This window comes from Vicia villosa, linkage group LG6 (genome assembly GCF_029867415.1).
Source record: "Vicia villosa cultivar HV-30 ecotype Madison, WI linkage group LG6, Vvil1.0, whole genome shotgun sequence".
Taxonomy (NCBI): domain Eukaryota; kingdom Viridiplantae; phylum Streptophyta; class Magnoliopsida; order Fabales; family Fabaceae; genus Vicia; species Vicia villosa.
Window position 1 is genome coordinate 36,443,258 of NC_081185.1, and position 19,789 is coordinate 36,463,046.

Genomic DNA, 19,789 nt, shown 5'->3' on the forward strand with positions numbered 1-19,789 from the left:
ATTAGAGTGATAAGAACGTCTTGCATTATACTTGTACCAAGGATCAGGATTGGCAGGAACTGAATATGGAGGCAATAGGGTTATCAAGTTCTGATTGAGCAGTTGTTGCAAAACTTGAGACAGCGGCATGTGCAATTGAGTAAATGATCTCTTAGGTTTGGATTTCCAATTACCTTGACTACCTTGCTGCCTATGTTGATCCTTCTCCTTCTTGATCAGTAGTTCCTTCAATCCTTCTTTCCCCTTGGCTAAGTTAAGGATCATCTCTTGGAAGTGGTTGTTCTGAGCCTGAAAATTTCTGACAGATTGTTCGAGATCCATTTTGTGCTGAAATAAACAGCGAGAGAGGATGAGAAACCTGTGGTGGGACCTGTTATGCAATGTTATGAATGCAAATGCAATGTTTTCAAGGATCTTTAAGGAATTTAGTTTGTGACATTGTAGTTGTAGCTTTGCTGAAGAACTTTCATTTTTGGTCTCTGAACGTCCTTCTTTGAGAATCAAGCTCACCATATCCAGTGGGTCATAGCCTCTGATTCGGGGTACTTCTGAATTTGAAGGCATGTGGCTAGAGGAAAATAAATCCTCTTGCCCCTTGATAGGTATATACCTTTGAATTTGAAGACACATGGCCAGGGGAAAATAAATCCTCTTGCCCCTTGATGAGAATTCAATCCTTGATAATAGCAGCTGAAATTGTCTGCCCTAAATCCCTAAGATCTTTGAAAGGACTAGTTAATATGATATGCTATGATGTCATGATGTTATGCAGATGTTATGCATTAGGCAAAGCATAAGGTAATAAGGACGAGCAAGTCCTACAAACAAGACCTGCAAAGAAATCAAAGGGTTAGTAACACACACAAGCAAGTCACACAAGGGTCCTTAGGTTTAAAGACTTGCATGAAGTTCAAAGATAAGTACCCTCCCCACTGAAGTTTAGTTGGCTCAACCTGTCCTAGATAAAGATCGGGTTCAAGGGAGCTCATATCATTGACCTTTCTCGAAGGCACTATTTCAGTTCAGCAATCGAATCGTCGTCCGAAAATGTCCTGAAAGTCCAGTCCATATGAGTGTAGCTTCAAGTATCAACCAACTTTAGTTGGAACTAAATTCAGCCATCTCGCTACTTTCTAAAAGGCCAAAGTCAAGTTCAACTAAGGTTCTAAGGGAAAATTAGTGCTTAATGATGCTACATTGTAGTCAAATGTTTCCTCGAGTCGGATCCCAAGGAACATCGGAACAAAACCAAAGTGTCGCACTAACGATGGCCACCATATCAACCATAGCGGTATATGTCGTACAGTCTCTTTGGTCTCTTGCCATATACCTAAGGTACACTAGATCCGGGTGTAGGATCTTTCATACAACAATATACCCAAACAGCCCTTAAAATATAAAGCAAACAAGACAAACAATTGAAAACATTTAAAGTGGTCCTAAGCTCTAAGGTAACCCCTCCTTTTTAAGTTTATCCCCAACAGAGTTGCCAGTTATGTAATACGGTGGGAGAACTGACTTTTAAAAATGTTGTGAATAGCAAGAAATGCCACCGACTTTTATTTTATCCAATTAGGAAAGGAAAAAAGAACAGGAAAGACCTTTGAAAGAGATTGAGTTCCGGGGGTAGGTTATACAAAGGGAAGGTACGAGCACCCTTTGTATCCATGGTTACCCATGGGCTCTTAATTGCTTAGCTCACTTGTTCGTTTGAATTGTTTGAAAAGTGTCGTGTGTGTTTAGTAAAGGATTTTGAAAAAGAACTTTAACTTTGTAATGATCTTCGTACGGAAGTATACAAAGTGTAGTCTTTGAAAATTGTTTTGAAAAGAAGGTGTGAAAAGTATTTGAATTTGTTTGAATTGAGAAAGCAACTAAGAACTACCTACCCTAAGTTCGTCCTTCTTGTTCTTTAAGTCTTTCGTTTGAAAGGACTATCCATACCAATTGTTAGGCAGGTAGTCCTTTCATTGGATGTATTCGAGACATCGAGGATCATCGTTTTGCAATAAGGCTATCCATACCATAAGAAGGTTAGGAAGTCCTATGAGTTGATGAGAATAGTCATAAAAAGGCAACTAGTAAGGATACCTTAGCAATCGAAAGGGACTATCATTAAGATCATTTATCATAGGCAACATCGAAGGGACGAGATCTTTTTATGATGATTTTATTCATAGGCAGCAGGATAAGGTATCCCTACATCCGAGGGACTTTACTATTATTCGAAGGCAGCATAAGAGGAATTAACCTAAAGGTGAGTGTGTGCAACAATCACGTGAATTGGATTCAGATATTTATATTGCATTAGGAGAACTAGATTCAATTAATTGTTGTCACTCCTTATTTTACTAACCACGTAGTTAATAGCAATTATAATGTGCGGAAATTAAAATGCGGAAAGGTAAAAGTTCCTACGCTATTACAAGGCTTCGGGATTAAGGGATACATATCCAAAAACCCGGGGAAAAGGAAATTAAAAGCGGAAATTAAAAGAAGAAATTAAAGGCGGAGATTAAAGAGTCCTAAGCTATTACAATAAAAAACCTTTGCAAACCTATACACATTTTCTAGAATTTAAATGGCAAAAAATAAATAAACAAGTTTTACCCAAAGGCCGGGAATTGAAACAAACACACGACAATCATAAAATATGAGATGAGAAGAGAAATCGCGAATAAAAAATACAGTTTAAGAAAAAATCAGGGTTAATGTGAAAACCTAAAAAACTAATGGTTATAAGTCTTATGGCTAAAAATCCTAATGACAACATTCACCTAAGGGAGAAACCTATAGTTAATGGGAAACACCTACCTAACAACCTTGGGCCTGTGCTGCAAACAAAAAGGGGTGTCAAGAGCAAAATAATCTGGCCCAATCTTGAGAGTAAGCCCACAGCGCTGGATCACGTGTGGGGAGGTCCTGAGGGAACATGGTGGACAAGCATCATCTGGAGCGTTGGATTTGTAATTGGAAAGATCTGGTGGCTGACAGAAGTAGGCGCACCATAGTCGTGTGTAGGGGAGTAGCGGAGAATCTCCTTGTTCCTCTTCTTCGTTAGATTTTTTGAAAATACAGAAACCTTTGGCTATGGTTTTCACGTGTGGCCGTAGACCTTCCACCTTAAAACCTGCAAACAATGATCAATAAACACAAGACAATATTCCAGATCAATCATATGTGAGCCCACGAGTCAAATGGCATTGTTAATTTTGACTAATTTGTCCTCTAATCGACCAGCCCCCAAGTCGTGACCACGAATCCCTAGCCATGGTAAAGTTCTCTATCTGCACTCAAGCTTCAATAAAATCACCCAGAAAGAATAGAAACAAGGTTATGAGCATGAATACACAATCAAATTCAACAAAACATGCATTTGCATATGAAATCGAAAATTAAAAAAAGCTTGAAACCGAGAATGGTGATGCTACGATTCTAAATGTTTTGATGTACTGTAAATGACTGGGATCGATCAGAAAGCTTCAAGGAATTTTTTAGCACACTTGGTTGGCTTGAATTGCCCTGAAACCTTAACTGCAACCTCCCTTAAATCCACAGTTTTGTCAACTTTAGAACAGGGTTTGTGAACCTCTAATTTCATCCCTTGCAATCTGAGTAGCTTTAGTACTTATAGGAGAAGGATTTAGGTTAATAAAATTGCAATGAATCTCCTTGAATCATGAAATTTGGATTTGATTGGAAATTGATTTTCAATCTTTCTAATTCTGGCCAATTTCCAATCTTTTTCCACCAATCTCCATATGCACGAATTTGGTATCAAATAAGGTGTATTTTGATGATTGATTCTAATTGAAACTCTATCTCAAATCAAATCTTTGAATATTTTCCCAATTATTTGATTTACAATATCTTTAATGAATTGAATTCAATAAAAAATAAAATATTAATCAATAATTTGTGGCTTTGGATATGGACCTCTTTGATAACTTGAGGAACAAGATTGGATCATAAAAAGTTGGGCCATTTTGTAAGAAAAACATTTTGACCCTTAGTTGCTTCACATATTTCACCCAAAATTGATCAACTTTGACAAAGCATATCTCCTTCAATTTTTAAGGTATGGAAGTTTTCTAGGACTTTTGGGAAATTCACAGATGTCCTTTATAAGCCACTTTGGAACCTTTTTTGCATTTGGAGATTTTATCTTGACGATGTTGGCTTTGACAAAAAACTGCTTTTGGTTGACTTTCAAAAAGGACCTAAGATGTTTTGTCTCGTATCTCCCAAATGAAGCATTTTTGGCCTTGGCTTTAGAGATACAAAGTTGTAGAGAATTCAATTTCCTTAAAAATATGATTTGGTTGGTAACTTTTTGATGTACCATGTGAAAGTTATGGCTGGTCAAAGTTCAATTGACATTTTGGTCAAAAACCCTAATTTAGAAACTTTGAGCTTTGTTGATTTTTGAACTTTACTTGATGAATCCTTATCAAACCTTGATCAAATGATGAATATTAATTCAAAATATGGATGTTGACCAAAAATCAGGAATTTTGACTGTATGTTGACCACAATTGACTTTTAGGTCAAACTAGTCGACTGTTGACTATCTAAGCATTTGACTGAGCAATCTTGGGAACTGAAGCTTGAAATTTGTCATGGAGATAATTTGAATCATAAGAGGTCATGTGAAACTATTTTGAGACCTTGATTCATCCATTTTCCTTAAGAAATCCAAACCCTAGCTTGAAGGTCTTTGAGTAGGAGGGAGTGCCTACAATCAATTCATGAGATGTCTTGAGCCATTGATTATTAGATGAGCTTGAGTATAAAAATATGGAGGTAAAATTTTGGGGTATGACAACGTCACACGCCTTCTTACCAGAGTTAGAACCTGCAAGGCAAAAGCCACACACTAGAAAGAAAACGGTTAGTGTATGATTTGTTCCTTAAGATAACATGTAAAGTTATCCTTAAAACCTAAGACCATATGCAGAACCATTCTTGTTCTTAAAATCTCCCCATTTTTTATGATGACAAAATCATGTATTTTGATTGAACAATTTATACTGTGTAATCACCATAAAACTCAAATTCAGACAAGCTAATCAGCTCCCCCTGAATCTGTTAATAATTAAAAATTCATTTAAGCTTGTTCAGAGTCTCTCCCTGAGCCCAAGACTCACTAAATAAATTTTAAAGTACAAAATGAACTATAGGGAGGGAATACTTCTCCATTGACGTCTCATCAGAGTCTGACTAGAGCTGCCTATTCTTCATCTTAGAACCTGTCTTACTATCAGAACACTATGAGTGTCATAACCTAGTCTAGTTACTGTCTTAATGCCAAGCATCAAAAATTATAACTTAACTTTGGTTATCCAGAAGCTTGATTACACACCAGAAGGTGCCAAGAATCATATCATCAAAAGGTTCAGAACCTAAACCAACTCCTGACAGACCATGTCTTAGACCGTGTCATTAGACCATGCCTTCTGACCGTGTCTTGGACCATGTCGTAGAAGATGTCTTTTGACCATATCTTAGACCACGTCTTAGAATCTGTCTTTTGACCATGTATCGTGACCATGTCTTAGAACACGTCTTTGGACCATGTCTTTTTATACCATGTCTTTTAGAACGTGTCTTCTGACCATGTCTTCAGAAGGTTCACAACCTTGAAGTAGTATCAGAACAACAACAGACTTACTACACTTCCAAGAAGTTTGCAACTTATGAAGTATCAGAGTCTAGTTCTTCAGAACCGTGGTTATAACAGCTTTTAGATTAGTTCACAACTTCTGAACAGCTTTGCAAATCAACTAAACATTTCCAGAGCACACGTTTAACATTCTTTCAGATAGTTCACAACTTCTGAACAAAATTCTTAATCAGATATTACCCTTGACTTTCTTCCAGACAATTTTTCAACCTCTGAAGCATCAAAGTTAAAACGCCATACTTTCAGAAAGTTCACAACTTCTAAACAATAGGTGTTATCAACACATGATCACCTTAATTTTAAAAAGTCCATGACTTCTAAAAAGTTATGATATCTAAGCTTGATTTAACCATATTCTTAGATAGTTCATAACTTCTGAAACATATGTTGTATCAACGCGCATATGTATTTCAATCAGAGTGAGCTTGCGAAATATCATAGTGTAGGTTCACAATCTCTTTTCTCGGAAAGGTTATAACTTCTCAACACATCACGGTGTCAGAGATGAAATAACTTTCAAGAGAAGTAGAACTAATAAATTAAGATTCATTTTAGACAATTCACAACTTCTAAACAACGACATCTTTTCTAACATAAGCTTTAAGCTCATCAGAGCAACTTCTATTCATCCTTGATCTTGATTACGTCTGCTGACACAAACATCTTGATTTTCTCTTCTGATGCTAATTTCTTAGGATCTTCTGACGCTAGATGGACTTATACCAGATGATGATCTTCTGATAGCTTAGCCAGATTGCCTATCTATTAAAGCTAGTGAACTTTTGCAAATTTCCTGAATCATTTAACATGGGTTAGTAGCAACAACATTTTATATCATATTTAATATGTTGGGGCTTTGAGCATAAGATTAGACATTATCAAAATCAATACTTTTTCTCCCCCTTTGCAATTATCAAAAACGCTTTTAAAGACAAAGGAAAACAATTTCATTGAAAGAGAAGGGATAAAGATACAATTGTATCAGAAATAAAAGAAAAACTATTCTTAAATTCTAATACAACGATCTATGGTCTAAGCATCCTTCTTCTCCATCTTGGCCATAAACTCCTTCAATAATTCAAACAATTGCTTGAACTCAGCACCTTGAGCAGCAATCATTTCATCCTACTTATCCAAGCGTTGATGGATGAGACGATTTTCTTCCTCCTGTTTTTCTAAAACCGCCTTCAGCCCAGTTGGGTGTAGAGCTAGAAAAATGGGCTACCTGGCTCGCTTCTGGTCGGCCCGTGACCGATTCGGGCTTTTTGTGGGCCGGGCTAAAAGGATCGCAATATAAACGGGCTACATTTTGATTTTTCAAGCCCAGCCCTTTATGGACTACAGTTATTCGGGTCAGCCCGAATTTATTTAATATTTATTCTTTATATTTAAAAAAACAATTTTTTTATTATAAAAACTTTAAAAAATATTTTATTATATGTTATTATTATTATGGTTAAGTAGATACACAAAATATTTTCACAAAAATGCTATATTAGTATATGTATATATCTAATTTAACTTATACATCACTTAAGAAAAAGTCATATTCCAGTATCTATTAAATTTAATTATTTATGGAGTAAAATTATAAATCGCTATTTAGCATCAAAATAGCCTCATCTATTCACACTCCAAAAGACATATAAATACATTATTCTCATCATAGTGAAAAAGAAAAATATAGTTGTCTCCATAGACTTTACAAACAGTATACAAGACATACATAATTCACTAATAACAAAACAATTTTCATCTTATACATTCACTTGTTTTTAAATAATTATAAATTTTTTAAATTTTTTAACTTAATTATTTTCTCTAAAATATATTTTTAATTTTTGTTAAATAAACGGGCTACCCGTAATCCGGTCGGGCTAGCCCGGTTTAAGTTTGGGCTTCAACGGGTCGGGCTAAAAAACCCGGTTTATAAAAGGGCTCTAATTTTTTTGTTCAACCCCATTATTTTCACGAGCTTTTCGGTCCGGCCCGGTACGTCCGACCCATATTTCCACCTCTATCTCGGTGGTCTTCAGTCACCATGGATTCTTTACCCTTAGAGCCAGAAGTTTGACCTTAAGTCAACACCATAGAAGAACTAGAAGGTTGATTATCAGCTGAGATTTTTCAACACCAGGAGCATCAGCAGTAACATCTTCAGTAGTATCACCAGCAACATGTTGTTCAGGTTTGGAAACAGGAACCTCTGGTAGCTCACCTTCAGTGAAAGTCGGTGTATCCTTTTTCTGCCTTCAGTGATAGACTCGTAGCCCACCTTCTGTGAAAGTCGGTGTATTCCTTTTTCTACCTTCAGTGAAAGTCGGTGTATGCTTTTTCTACCTTCAGTGAAAGACTGGTAGCTCACCTCCAGTGAAAGTTGGTCTTGTTGTATCCTCATCTTCGGTAAAAATCGATGTTTAGATCTCTTCCTACCTTCAGTGAAAGTTGGTGTATTCTCTCATCCCCTGTGAAAGATGATGCTTTAACCTCTCTGGTGCGAAATATTTTCCCCATTGAAATTTCTTTTCCCAGCAAAGTCTCGTTTCCCGAATAAAGTATTGTTTTCCCCAGTGAAGTTCTTCCCACAAGACATTTGTTTTCCCAAGTGGAGTTGTTTCTTCTCCCCGGTTATGTTATAGTGTCAGATGCATTCATTAAACATTGCATTACATCTTAGGTTGAAAAATTTGTGTGTTTTATTTTTAAGTCTCTTCGATCACGTCGAAACGAAGATTTCCAATCATCGTGTCTCCGGATAGAAGAAACTCAAATAGGGGCATCTGTCATACCCCAATTTTTGATCCTAAGATCATACATCATTTGCATCTCTATCATTAATCAAGAACTCCATCTTGAAGATTCGTTTTCGGTATTGTGCTTACTTCATCTCTGAGGGGAACCATCAAGCACCTATATTTATTTTATTTGTTTATACTAACCAAAATCCAAAAATATGTATTTCGTTTCTTTTGTTTGTGTTTTACAGGAAAGGAGTTGATCAAGAACCAAAGCAGTTCAAAAAAGATTTTTTTTTTTTTTGAAAATTTTGCTGAGGAAATCGATTTACCCATATGGGAAATCGATTTTCCATGGACGAAATTTGAAAAAAAAAAATAGGGAAGCATGACATCATTTTGGCACCAATCACATTCCCTTGAATATTCATTATCATTACCAATATTCCACCTCATCACCATAATTAATTCACTTCATTAACCTCATTTTAACCCCATTTTACCAATTAAATTCAAATTAATCTCTAAGAGATAATTACCAAATCGCCACTACCCTCACTTCCAATTCTATAAATAGAGGCCTCTACCTCTTCATTTTACAAGCCTTGAGAGCCAAAGAAACTATTGCATTTTCTCTTTCCATCCCTTTCCCAAATCACTCAAAGCTCTATTTTTCCATAAAAAGTTAGTGAGCTCCACATTGAACCTCACTAACTTTGAGCTAAACCTTCATCCAAACACATTTTCTTCTTCAATTGTTGAGAGATCAAAGCATTTGGAAGATTGTTCTTGAAGAGGTTGATTCTAATTGGTAAATTCTTGATCCACTTCCATATTCCAAGATGTGATTCATTGTTGTTTGTGTGATGCACCTTTGGTGCTACATTGATGTTATTTGATGGTGATTTGATGGAAATTTCGTGCACAATGGTATTCAAGATTATAAGGTGTTTGTTGATATGTTTAACCAAGGTTTTATGCTTCCTAATGCTGTTTTTTTTAAAACTGTGCTCAGGAAATCGATTTCCTACAAAGGTAAATCGATTTCCACACTCTGTTTTGCGCCAGATTTGAAAAATTGCACTTAGGAAATCGATTTCCTACATAGGTAAATCGATTTCCTGATGGCAGAATGTGTTTTGTTTTGCTTTTTTAAACTTGATTTTGGTTCTAATTCTTCTCCTACTCCTTTCTTTTGATATTTTCTTTGAATTACAAGTTTAGAGGTCTAATCCGCAATATTAAGTGATTGAACTTGAAGATGGAAGGAACCTTTATTGTGATTCCATCTTTTTCTTCTTTTTATTTTGGTCGATGAAAATCTTCAATATCATTGGAATTCTTTTGGATTCTTGATAAAGATGAGACTGCTACCTATTTTCTTTTTGTACGGTATTGCTTTCAAAGAACGATCTACATATCATTTCTCTCGCATACATTAGCATAAAAATTGTTGACCGGCCTCGTTGTAGGGTAACTTCAATATAAGTTACTTGGCGATCTGCTTAACATAGCGCAACATTCATTATCCCGAATTGGAAAAAAGGATCAAATATGGCAGAGATTGTATGCGGTTGGTTTAAGACTTATGGAAGTTTATCATGTAGTCGCTATGATTCTATCAAGCTTCTGATGAACTTTCATTGAATTTAAACCCGAGATCACCATTCACTCACCATCGATCTTTATTACTAACATCGATAATATGCTTGACAAGTTTCAAGATGGTCATCTTGCTAACAACTAACAATTGACTTTAATTTCCGCACTTTATTATATTGCTCTTTATATTACTCGCTTTATGCTTCATTTTATCATTCATGATGTTTATGTTTCCTCTATTTTCCCTTTGTCCATTTGGACGTATGTTTATGTTTCCGCTATTTTCCCTTTGTCCATTGGGACGTATGTTTATGTTTCCGCCATTTTCCTTTTGTCCATTTGGACCATATTTTATTTTTATGCTAAAACACTAATAAACAACTAAAAATCATAAAAAATACTTAAGGTTCTCTATGGACTATTGGTTACTATCCCGAGCATTTTGGAGACTTGGACCTTTTGGACTTAGCACCTCTGGACCTTGTTATTCTGTCTAGCATTGGGTTGTTTTCTGTTTGTGTATGCAGGTATTTCCTCGAAATTCCTTGATGGTTAATTCCAAGGCATTGTGATAAGGAATTCATTTGTATGCAGCCGTTACTCTGCCCAATTTTCGTCAAGATTTTATGATGTATTCCAAAGGCTTGGTGCAAGTTGTGCTAAGGATAATCAAGTTCATTTGGATCCCCAAGTGGTAATGCGTTGGTAGTCCAAAGGATGGGAAATCTACCTTGACTCTCAATGTCAAGTGTTGGCTTCTTATTTTGGTTAGATCGTTCTTTCCTTAGCTTTTATTTTATGCTCTAGGAAAGTCCCTTCATCTCCTCCCCCTTTTTAGATTTTCAAAATCTTCTCCCTTTTCCAAAATCTTCTTATGTTTGCAAACTCCTCGTTAAAAATATTTCTTTAAAAAATATATTTCGCCCTTGTTAGTATTTTTTTTAAAGTTTAGACACGATTAATTGTTGTAGTGAGTGACGATACCCCACGATTTTGATATTGATTGATATGATGGAATCTTTTCCACTTGAGAGAGCTAGTGGCATACTTTTTTATTTTATCCAAGTTGGAGCCCTTCTTTCATTTGTGATGCAAAGAATCCATCTGTTCTCATGTTTAAGATCATTGGCTGAGTATTTTCTCCTACGATGATAAAGTGTTTATTCCTTTTAAAAATCTTTCCTTTTAAGTGGAACTACGTTAGCTCTGACTTCTCCATTGCACCGAGGAGGTATGTAGGCACAAGATGTAATGTCTTGCCGAGCTTATTTTAAAAATCAAACAAAACTTTCTTGTGCACATAATAAACACAGATTTTTAAAAAGGTTCCTATGGAGTACCACAGATATGAGGGGTGCTTAAAACCTTCCCCTTGTATAATCAACACCCGTACCTAAGATCTCTTTTTGTTTTAAAACTTTGGGTTTATTTCGCTCTTTTCCCATTTCCTTTGGAAACAATAAAGTGCGGTGGCGACTTTCATTGGAATAACGAGTCAAGTCAGTCAATGGCTTTGATCTCAGATTTTCCCCGCTACAAAAAAAATGGCGACTTCACTGGGGAGTAGTCCTCTAAGTATGTTAAGTCTATATTTGTGTATATTATTATCTGTATATATTATTGTGTGCCTCTGTGTGAGATAAGTCTTATACCCGGACTTGAGTATACATTAATATAGGCGGTGGTATAGTCATTTTGGCTTATGTCGAGTTATTTCTTCGTGAGGTATCTTGAGCTCCACCACTCAGTGGCGAATGGATTGGTTAAAGGTGATAGTGTTGAACAAGTCAGTCGTGAAAGCATTGTTACTTTTAGTCGGGTCTGTAAAGCTGAGGACCTTAGAATCCCTTAACTAATCTTAGCCTTTTAGGACGTAGTGCGGAGACTAGTTTGGTGTAGGCCTAATTGGTTGTCACGCAATACTACACTCGGGCGAGTTTCTCTTCAGAATATTGTTTGCTGGTGAGTAAATTGCTTAAAACGATAATAATCTAAAGATGGAATGTAGACCTCGAGAAATTTTAGAACCCGTTCTATAGGTACAAAAACACCTTAGTACACACCTTGTGTTTGGGTAGACCCATGGCTCCATGCTCGTGACGTCGAACCTTTGACAGACTTTGTGCAGCCTCCTTGTTGCGGTTTAAGGCCCAATTCAGTCATTACTAATTCTATTTGTATTTTGTTAGGGTTCTAGGGATCCTTATTTAGGGTGTGTTGTAAGTTCCATATTTGTTCATTCACAAACCAGTAGGTGTTGAATGTTTGATCTCCGAAGCTGTTAAGCAATGAGAGTAAGAGTCAGTTCTCATAAGCTTTTAAGCATTGAGAATTGTGTGTTTTGGAAGAGTGTCTTCTACTTTTGATTGTTTGTGGTGTTTGTCACGGGTTGTGACTAAGGGGATTTGATGAGGGTCTCATACCTAGGTGAGTCTTAGGTAGAAGTCATAAGAAGGGTAGTGATTAAGTGAGAAGTTGTAAACAGGGGAGTTTAACTTCGAATTGATACTATCGTATATTGATTTCATCCCTGGCTTGGTTTCCCCCAGAGTAGGAAGGTTGTTCCAAATTGGGTAAACAATTCCTTGTGTCTTTTACTTTTCTGCACCATTTTTGTTAATGTTACCATCTTGTATAGTGTTTAATCAACAGATATTCGTGTCGTGACATCTCATTCGACATCACATATCTGATACCAGAATTTCAGATAGCATTTCCATGGATTTGGTGATGGGTATCTCGAAGACTGCTAAGGGCAATGATTCTATTTGGGTGATTGTAGATAGGTTGACTAAGTTGGCTCATTTCTTACGGATAAAGATTAACCATCCTATTTCTAAGTTGGCTAAGATGTATATTGAAGAGAATGTGAGATTGCACAGAATACTATCGAGTATTGTGTCGAATGAAGATCCAAGGTTTACATCGAGGTTTTGGAAGAGTTTACAAGATGCTTTGGGAACTACTTTGAGGTTGATTTCGGCGTATCATCCGCAGAAGGATGGTCAGACAGAAAGTACTATTCAATTGTTGGAAGATTTGTTAAGGGCATGTGTGTTGGACCAAGGAGGGGCTTGGGTTAGCCATTTTCCATTGATTGTGTTCACCTACAATAATAGTTTTCATGCGAATATTGGTATGGCGTCGTATGAAGAGTTGTATGGTAGGAGGTGTAAAACTCTGTTGTGTTGGTATGAATCAAGCGAGAGTGCTGTGCTCGAACCTAAAATTGTGCAAGAAACAATTGAAAACATAAGGATGATCCGTGAGAGGATGAAAGCTTCTCAGAGTCGTCAGAAGAGTTATCATGATAAGAGGAGGAAAGCACTTGAGTTCCAAGTGGATGACCATATGTTTATGAAAGTTACTCTGGTAACCAGTGTCAGTAGAGCTTTGAAGTCAAGAAAGCTTATGCCATGATTTATTAGTCTGTATCAGATTTCAGAAAGGATAGGTGAGGTGGCTTATCAGATTGCTCTGCCGTCGTCGCTTGCGAATCTTCATGATGTGTTTCATGTATCTCAGTTGAGGGGATATGTTTTGGATCCTTTGCATGTGATTCAAATGGACGATATTCAGGTAAGAGATAACCTGATCGTTGAAGCATCACCAATGCGAATAGAAGAACGAGAAATGAAACAATTGCGAGGCAAGGAGATTGCCTTAGTGAAGGTGTCGTGGGGAGGACCAGCAGGTGAAAGTCTAATGTGGGAGCGAGAGGACCAGATGAGAGAGTCTTATCCGTTGTTGTGTCAATCAGGTAATTTTCGAGGGAGAAAATTCTTTAAGTGGGGGAGAGTTGTAACACCCTGATAATTAGATTTAATTATTTAATTATTATTTGATGTGATTATGTAATGTGTGACGTTTATGTCGATGTGTGTGGGGTAGTAGAATTGAGGTGTTAATTAGGATAATAATATAATTTCTAATTAGCATTATTAATTAATTAAATAAAATAAGGAGATAATATGACGAGAGGTTAGTAAGGGAAAATTAGGAAGTTCATAATAACGGTCCTAAGGCTACCTAGGTAAAAAGGGGAAATAGGAGAGATTGTTCATTCGATGTAGAATTTGGAGAAACCGTAAAAGAAGCGAGAGCTAGGGCAAGAAAAGGAGAAGAAGAAAAACTGTAGAGTTCAAAGAGGGAATCAATTCGGCTAATAATCTAAGGTAAAGGGGGTTATCCTAATTATTATGTTTGATTTAAGGGAGTGATAAATGTATCTTGAGGTTTGTGTTGTTCTTGATGAAATTGATGATTCATGATGATGGCTTGTTTTGATTGCATGATTAATATGTTTTATGATGATGATTGCTATATTGGTGATTGATAATATGAATTAGACTCAAACTCACCATTGTTGAGGATTTGGAGGTTTAGGGCTTGATGAAGATCATTGGAAGTATAATGAATGGCTGTAATTTGGTGTTTGAAATAATTATTCCAAACTAGCTTAATAGGCCTTAAATCGAAGAAAATTATCGATTAAAATAAGCTTTTGGGCAAAAGATAGGGTCTGGTATGATGCAGGTCGAGCGGGAATTTTCTGCAGAATCGCCTAGCCCGCTTAGCGCGCTCTGGTAAAAAAAAGGTCAATACAGGAGCCCGCTTAGCACGGTATGATCGTGCTTAACGCGGTCCCTGAAATTTGAAAATTTATATTTTTGAAAAATGGTTCCGGAATATGGTGACTTAAATTTTATTAAAATTTTTGGGAATTTTCAGGAAATTACTGTGCACGTTTGGGTAGGTTTAGAAGGCATTTTGTATGAAACTTGACCTTGTGAAATCTTATGTTCTATACTTGTTGTTGTAACACCCCTCTAATAACCCGCGACAAATAAACAATTATTAAATCAGAGTAACATGTAGAGAGGTATCACAATTCATAAATAATGAAAAAAGCACACGTCAGTATAAGTCATGCATTCACTGAAACACCTGAGATCATAACTCATTAATCAAATTCATGTGTTACACAGCGGAAATACTTCATCAAGTCAACATTATATCCCTAATGTATCAGACTTCAACCAAAACAAATAAATATAGAGTTACAATCAAAACTCCAAAACAAGCATTCTCAGTGTTACAACTATCAGAGCATGACACCTGACGCTAACTAAAACACTGACTCATGAGCTAATCCTCACCGAGTCGAACAGCCGCTATCCTCAATCTGAAAATGACAACATGTAAGGGTGAGTCTCGTCAAAATTAACAAATATTATAAGGTTATAAAGCAATAACACGTCACAGTTGCATCATTCACCCAATTGTTTCATAACAGACATTCAAAACAAGTCAAACAACAACCAACGCATCATCAACATTTACAACACTGGAATACATCCAATCATGTCATAAATTATGCATATGAATGAACTGACACTATGCATGTGGTACCAACATCATCCAATGGGAATAACCCATGATCGATCCAACATCATCCAGATACGGCCCTGCCAGCACAGATTCCACACAATGGGAATCATGCCCTTTACTGATCCAACACACCCTTATGGATACAGTATCGTCAATGAATATGAATGAATGCAACATATATAACATACTTATACCATCATCACCATCATCATCAATATCATCATCATCATCAAGTATGTTCATATATATTAACATCATTCAATCACAATTCTATCATCATCATATAGAAAACATACACGTATTTGCACCAATCATCATCATCAATAAGAAATAGCATACATGTATTCTCATCATTCTAAGATCAATCAATCATTATCATATAGATTATTCTATAAGGTTCTTTTAGCTCAAAACGGCACATTAAACGGACCAACAGTTAAAAAGTTATGCATCTTTGAATTTTTCAAATATCTCAAAACAATCAACAGCACGCGGCGCCATCTCAGTTCGCGGCGCGAACTGAACGTCCCAGAAATCCTTGGCTCTCTGCCAAGCTATTCGCGGCGCAAACATCTACACACGGCGCGAAGCGAGAAAAAGTTACGCCTTCGCGGCGCCAACATGGGTACGCGGCGCGACCTGTGCGTATCACAAATTCCTAGCATTCTGTCCAATTGTTCGCGGCGCACCCTATGTACGCGGCGCGAACCGGTAATTTCAGAAACCCCAACCTGCATAAAACAGCATTCTACACATTCCAAACTCACCCAATTCATACCAGTACGAACCTAGGGAAATAGAATGCTCAAACAACACGAAAAACACCTCATAATACATCAATCACGCATCAATTGAGACCATAACAACATAGATATCATGGATTCCAAATATAAGGATCAAACATCACACAATTTGACTCAATCCCTAAACCTATCATATGACTCAATCGACCCGAATTCTACATCTATTCAGCATTATCAACCCCCTAGCCCGATAATAGATGATAATCAGACAAGTCCCCCCTTACCTTAAATTTTCTTGATTCTTGGTCTCTCCCTCTACCGTTCTCCTTCACGTTCCTCGTTCTTCAGACTTCTGTTCTTTCACGTTCTTTCTTTGCTTTTCCCAAACCAAATGTTTTATGAAAACAAATAATAAAATTAGTAAAAAGGATTATTAAATCACCCCTCCTTCTTTTACTATTTCCTCATATGGCCCAAATGCCAAAACCATTATTTATTCATTATTTTCACAAAATCCTTAATAATTCTAATTATTAATTCAATATTCCTATTAAATTAATATTAAAATTATACGGGCGTTACAACTCTCCCCCACTAAAAGAGTTTTCGTCCTCGAAAACATACCTCAAGCAAAGAGTTCCGGATAGGAATCTTTCATCTGGCTTTCTAACTCCCAGGTGACGTTTCCATCAGCTGGTCCTCCCCAAGCTACTTTGACTAAAGCTATTTCTTTACCCCGCAATTGCTTCAGTCTTCTATCTTCAATCCTCACAGGCAACGATTCAACCGTTAAGTTGTCTTTAACCTGTACATCATCCACTTGGATCACATGGGACGGATCTGAAATGTATTTCCTCAACTGAGACACATGAAACACATCGTGCAAGTTTGCAAGCACCGGCGGTAAAGCGACACAATATGCCACTTCTCCCACTTTTTCAGAAATTTGGAATGGTCCAATAAAACGTGGAGTCAACTTCTTTGACTTCAATGCCCGACCAATACCCGTCATAGGAGTAACCTTCATAAACACATGATCTCCCTCTTGAAACTCAAGTGTCTTTCTTCTTCTATCATAATAACTCTTCTGACGACTCTGAGAAGCTCTCATCTTCTCTTGAATCATCTTAATCTTCTCTGTAGTCTGTTGTACAATTTCTGGTCCAATTACAGCACTCTCACCAGCTTCGTACCAACACAATGGTGTTCTACATCTCCTACCATACAATGCCTCAAACGGAGCCATACCTATACTCGAATGAAAACTGTTGTTGTAGGTAAATTCAATCAAAGGCAGATAACTATCCCAAGTACCTCCTTTTTCTAGCACACAAGCTCTCAACAAATCCTCTAATGACTGAATCGTCCTCTCAGTCTGTCCATCAGTCTGCGGATGATAAGCAGAACTCAGTCTTAGCTTAGTACCCAAAGCCTTCTGCAAACCTTCCCAGAACTTAGACGTAAACCTCGGATCTCTGTCTGACACGATACTTGAAGGAATACCATGTAGACTAACTATCTTCTCAATATACAACTGAGCTAGCTTCTCCATCGGATAGTCCATCCTCATCGGTATAAAATGTGCAGACTTCGTCAACCTATCTACCACGACCCAGATAGCTTCACAATTTCTGACAGTTCTCGGTAAACCCGACACAAAATCCATTGATATGCTATCCCACTTCCACTCAGGAATAAACATCGGTTGCATTAATCCAGACGGTTTCTGATGCTCAATCTTCGACTTCTGGCAAATCAAACAAGAGTACACAAACTCGGCAATTTCCTTCTTCATTCCCGGCCACCAGAACAACTTTTTCAAGTCATGATACATCTTGGTGGCACCAGGATGAATACTCAATCCACTACGGTGTCCTTCCTCTAAAATGCGTTTTCGGAGTTCAGCAATATCAGGGACACAAACTCGGTCATTAAACCTCAGTATACCATTCTCGTCAATTCTGAATTCACCACTCTTGCCTTGATTAATCAAAGTCAACTTATCAATCAATCCAACATCGGCTTTCTGACCTTCTCTGATTTCTTCAAGAATACCACTAGTCAGCTTCAGCATACCCAACTTAACACTAGCAGGACCTTCGCACACTAAACTCAAGTCTCTAAATTGTTCAATCAAATCCAATTCCTTCACCATCATCATAGACATATATAAGGTCTTCCTACTCAATGCATCAGCAACTACATTTGCTTTACCCGGATGATAATTCAAACCAAAATCATAATCTTTCAAAAATTCTAACCACCTTCTCTGCCTCATATTCAACTCTTTCTGATCAAAGAGATACTTCAGGCTCTTATGATCACTGAATACCTCAAATCTCGAGCCATACAAATAGTGCCGCCACAACTTCAAAACAAAAACTACAGCTGCCAACTCCAAATCATGAGTCGGATAATTCTTTTCATGTGCTTTGAGTTGTCTCGACGCATAAGCGACTACTTGTTGATTTTGCATCAATACGCCACCTAAACCCATCAGTGATGCATCACAATAAACCACAAATGATTCTGTCGGATTTGGCAAAATCAATATAGGAGCACTAGTCAACCTCCTCTTCAGCTCTTGGAATCCTTCTTCACACTTTGCATCCCAAATAAAAGCTTGTCCCTTCCTGGTTAGTTTAGTTAACGGCAATGCTAACTTTGCAAATCCTTCAATAAACTTTCTATAGTAACCTGCAAGGCCGAGAAAACTACGAATCTCTGACACTGACTTCAGAGCTTCCCACTGTGACACAGCTTCTATCTTTGCAGGATCAACAGCGATACCATTCTTAGAAATCACATGTCCAAGAAAACTGACTTCCTCTAACCAGAATTCACACTTCAATAGTTTGGCAAAAAGTTGCTTCTCTTTTAACAGTTCTAATACCGTTCTGAGATGTTCAGCATGTTCTTCCTCATTCTTAGAGTATATTAGGATGTCATCTATAAACACCACCACGAACTTATCGAGATAAGGATGAAAGATCCTGTTCATATACTCCATAAAAACACCAGGTGCATTAGTAACTCCAAACGGCATTACAGAATACTCATAATGTCCATACCTTGTTCTAAAAGCAGTCTTCTGAATATCGTCATCTTTCACACGTATCTGATGATACCCAGACCTCAGATCAATTTTGCTAAACACACTCGCTCCAACCAACTGATCCATCAAATCATCAATCCTCGGCAAAGGATACCGATTCTTGATAGTAACCTTGTTCAATTGTCTGTAATCCACACACAACCTCATCGAACCCTCTTTCTTCTTTACTAGTAACACAGGCGCACCCCACGGAGAAACACTAGGACGAATGAATTTCTTCTCCAGCAATTCTTCTAACTGCTTCTTCAGTTCGGCCAACTCAGATGGCGACATACGATACGGTGCCATCGACACTGGGCTAGTTCCCGGAATTAAATCAATAGAAAACTCCACTTCTCTTTCCGGTGGTAATTCATTCACATCTTCTGGAAAAACTTCTGGAAATTCACACACAACAGGTAATTCGCTACTCGCCACTTTTTCTTTCACATTCATCAATGCGAACAACATAAACACTGTTGCACCATCCCCAATAGCCTCATTCACCTGTCTAGCTGTCGTTTCCAGACTATCAGTACTA

At 37.2% G+C, this 19,789-nt stretch overlaps 1 protein-coding gene across 1 annotated transcript; it reads left to right on the forward strand.

Moving 5' to 3' along the window:
* The first annotated feature begins 12,738 nt into the window (after positions 1 to 12,738).
* LOC131613535 (uncharacterized) lies at positions 12,739 to 14,798 on the forward strand. Its single transcript, XM_058885195.1, has 3 exons — positions 12,739 to 13,285; positions 13,466 to 13,780; positions 14,752 to 14,798. Exons 1-3 carry the CDS (start codon positions 12,739 to 12,741, stop codon positions 14,796 to 14,798), a joined length of 909 nt encoding a protein of 302 aa, XP_058741178.1.
* Positions 14,799 to 19,789: the final 4,991 nt, after the last annotated feature.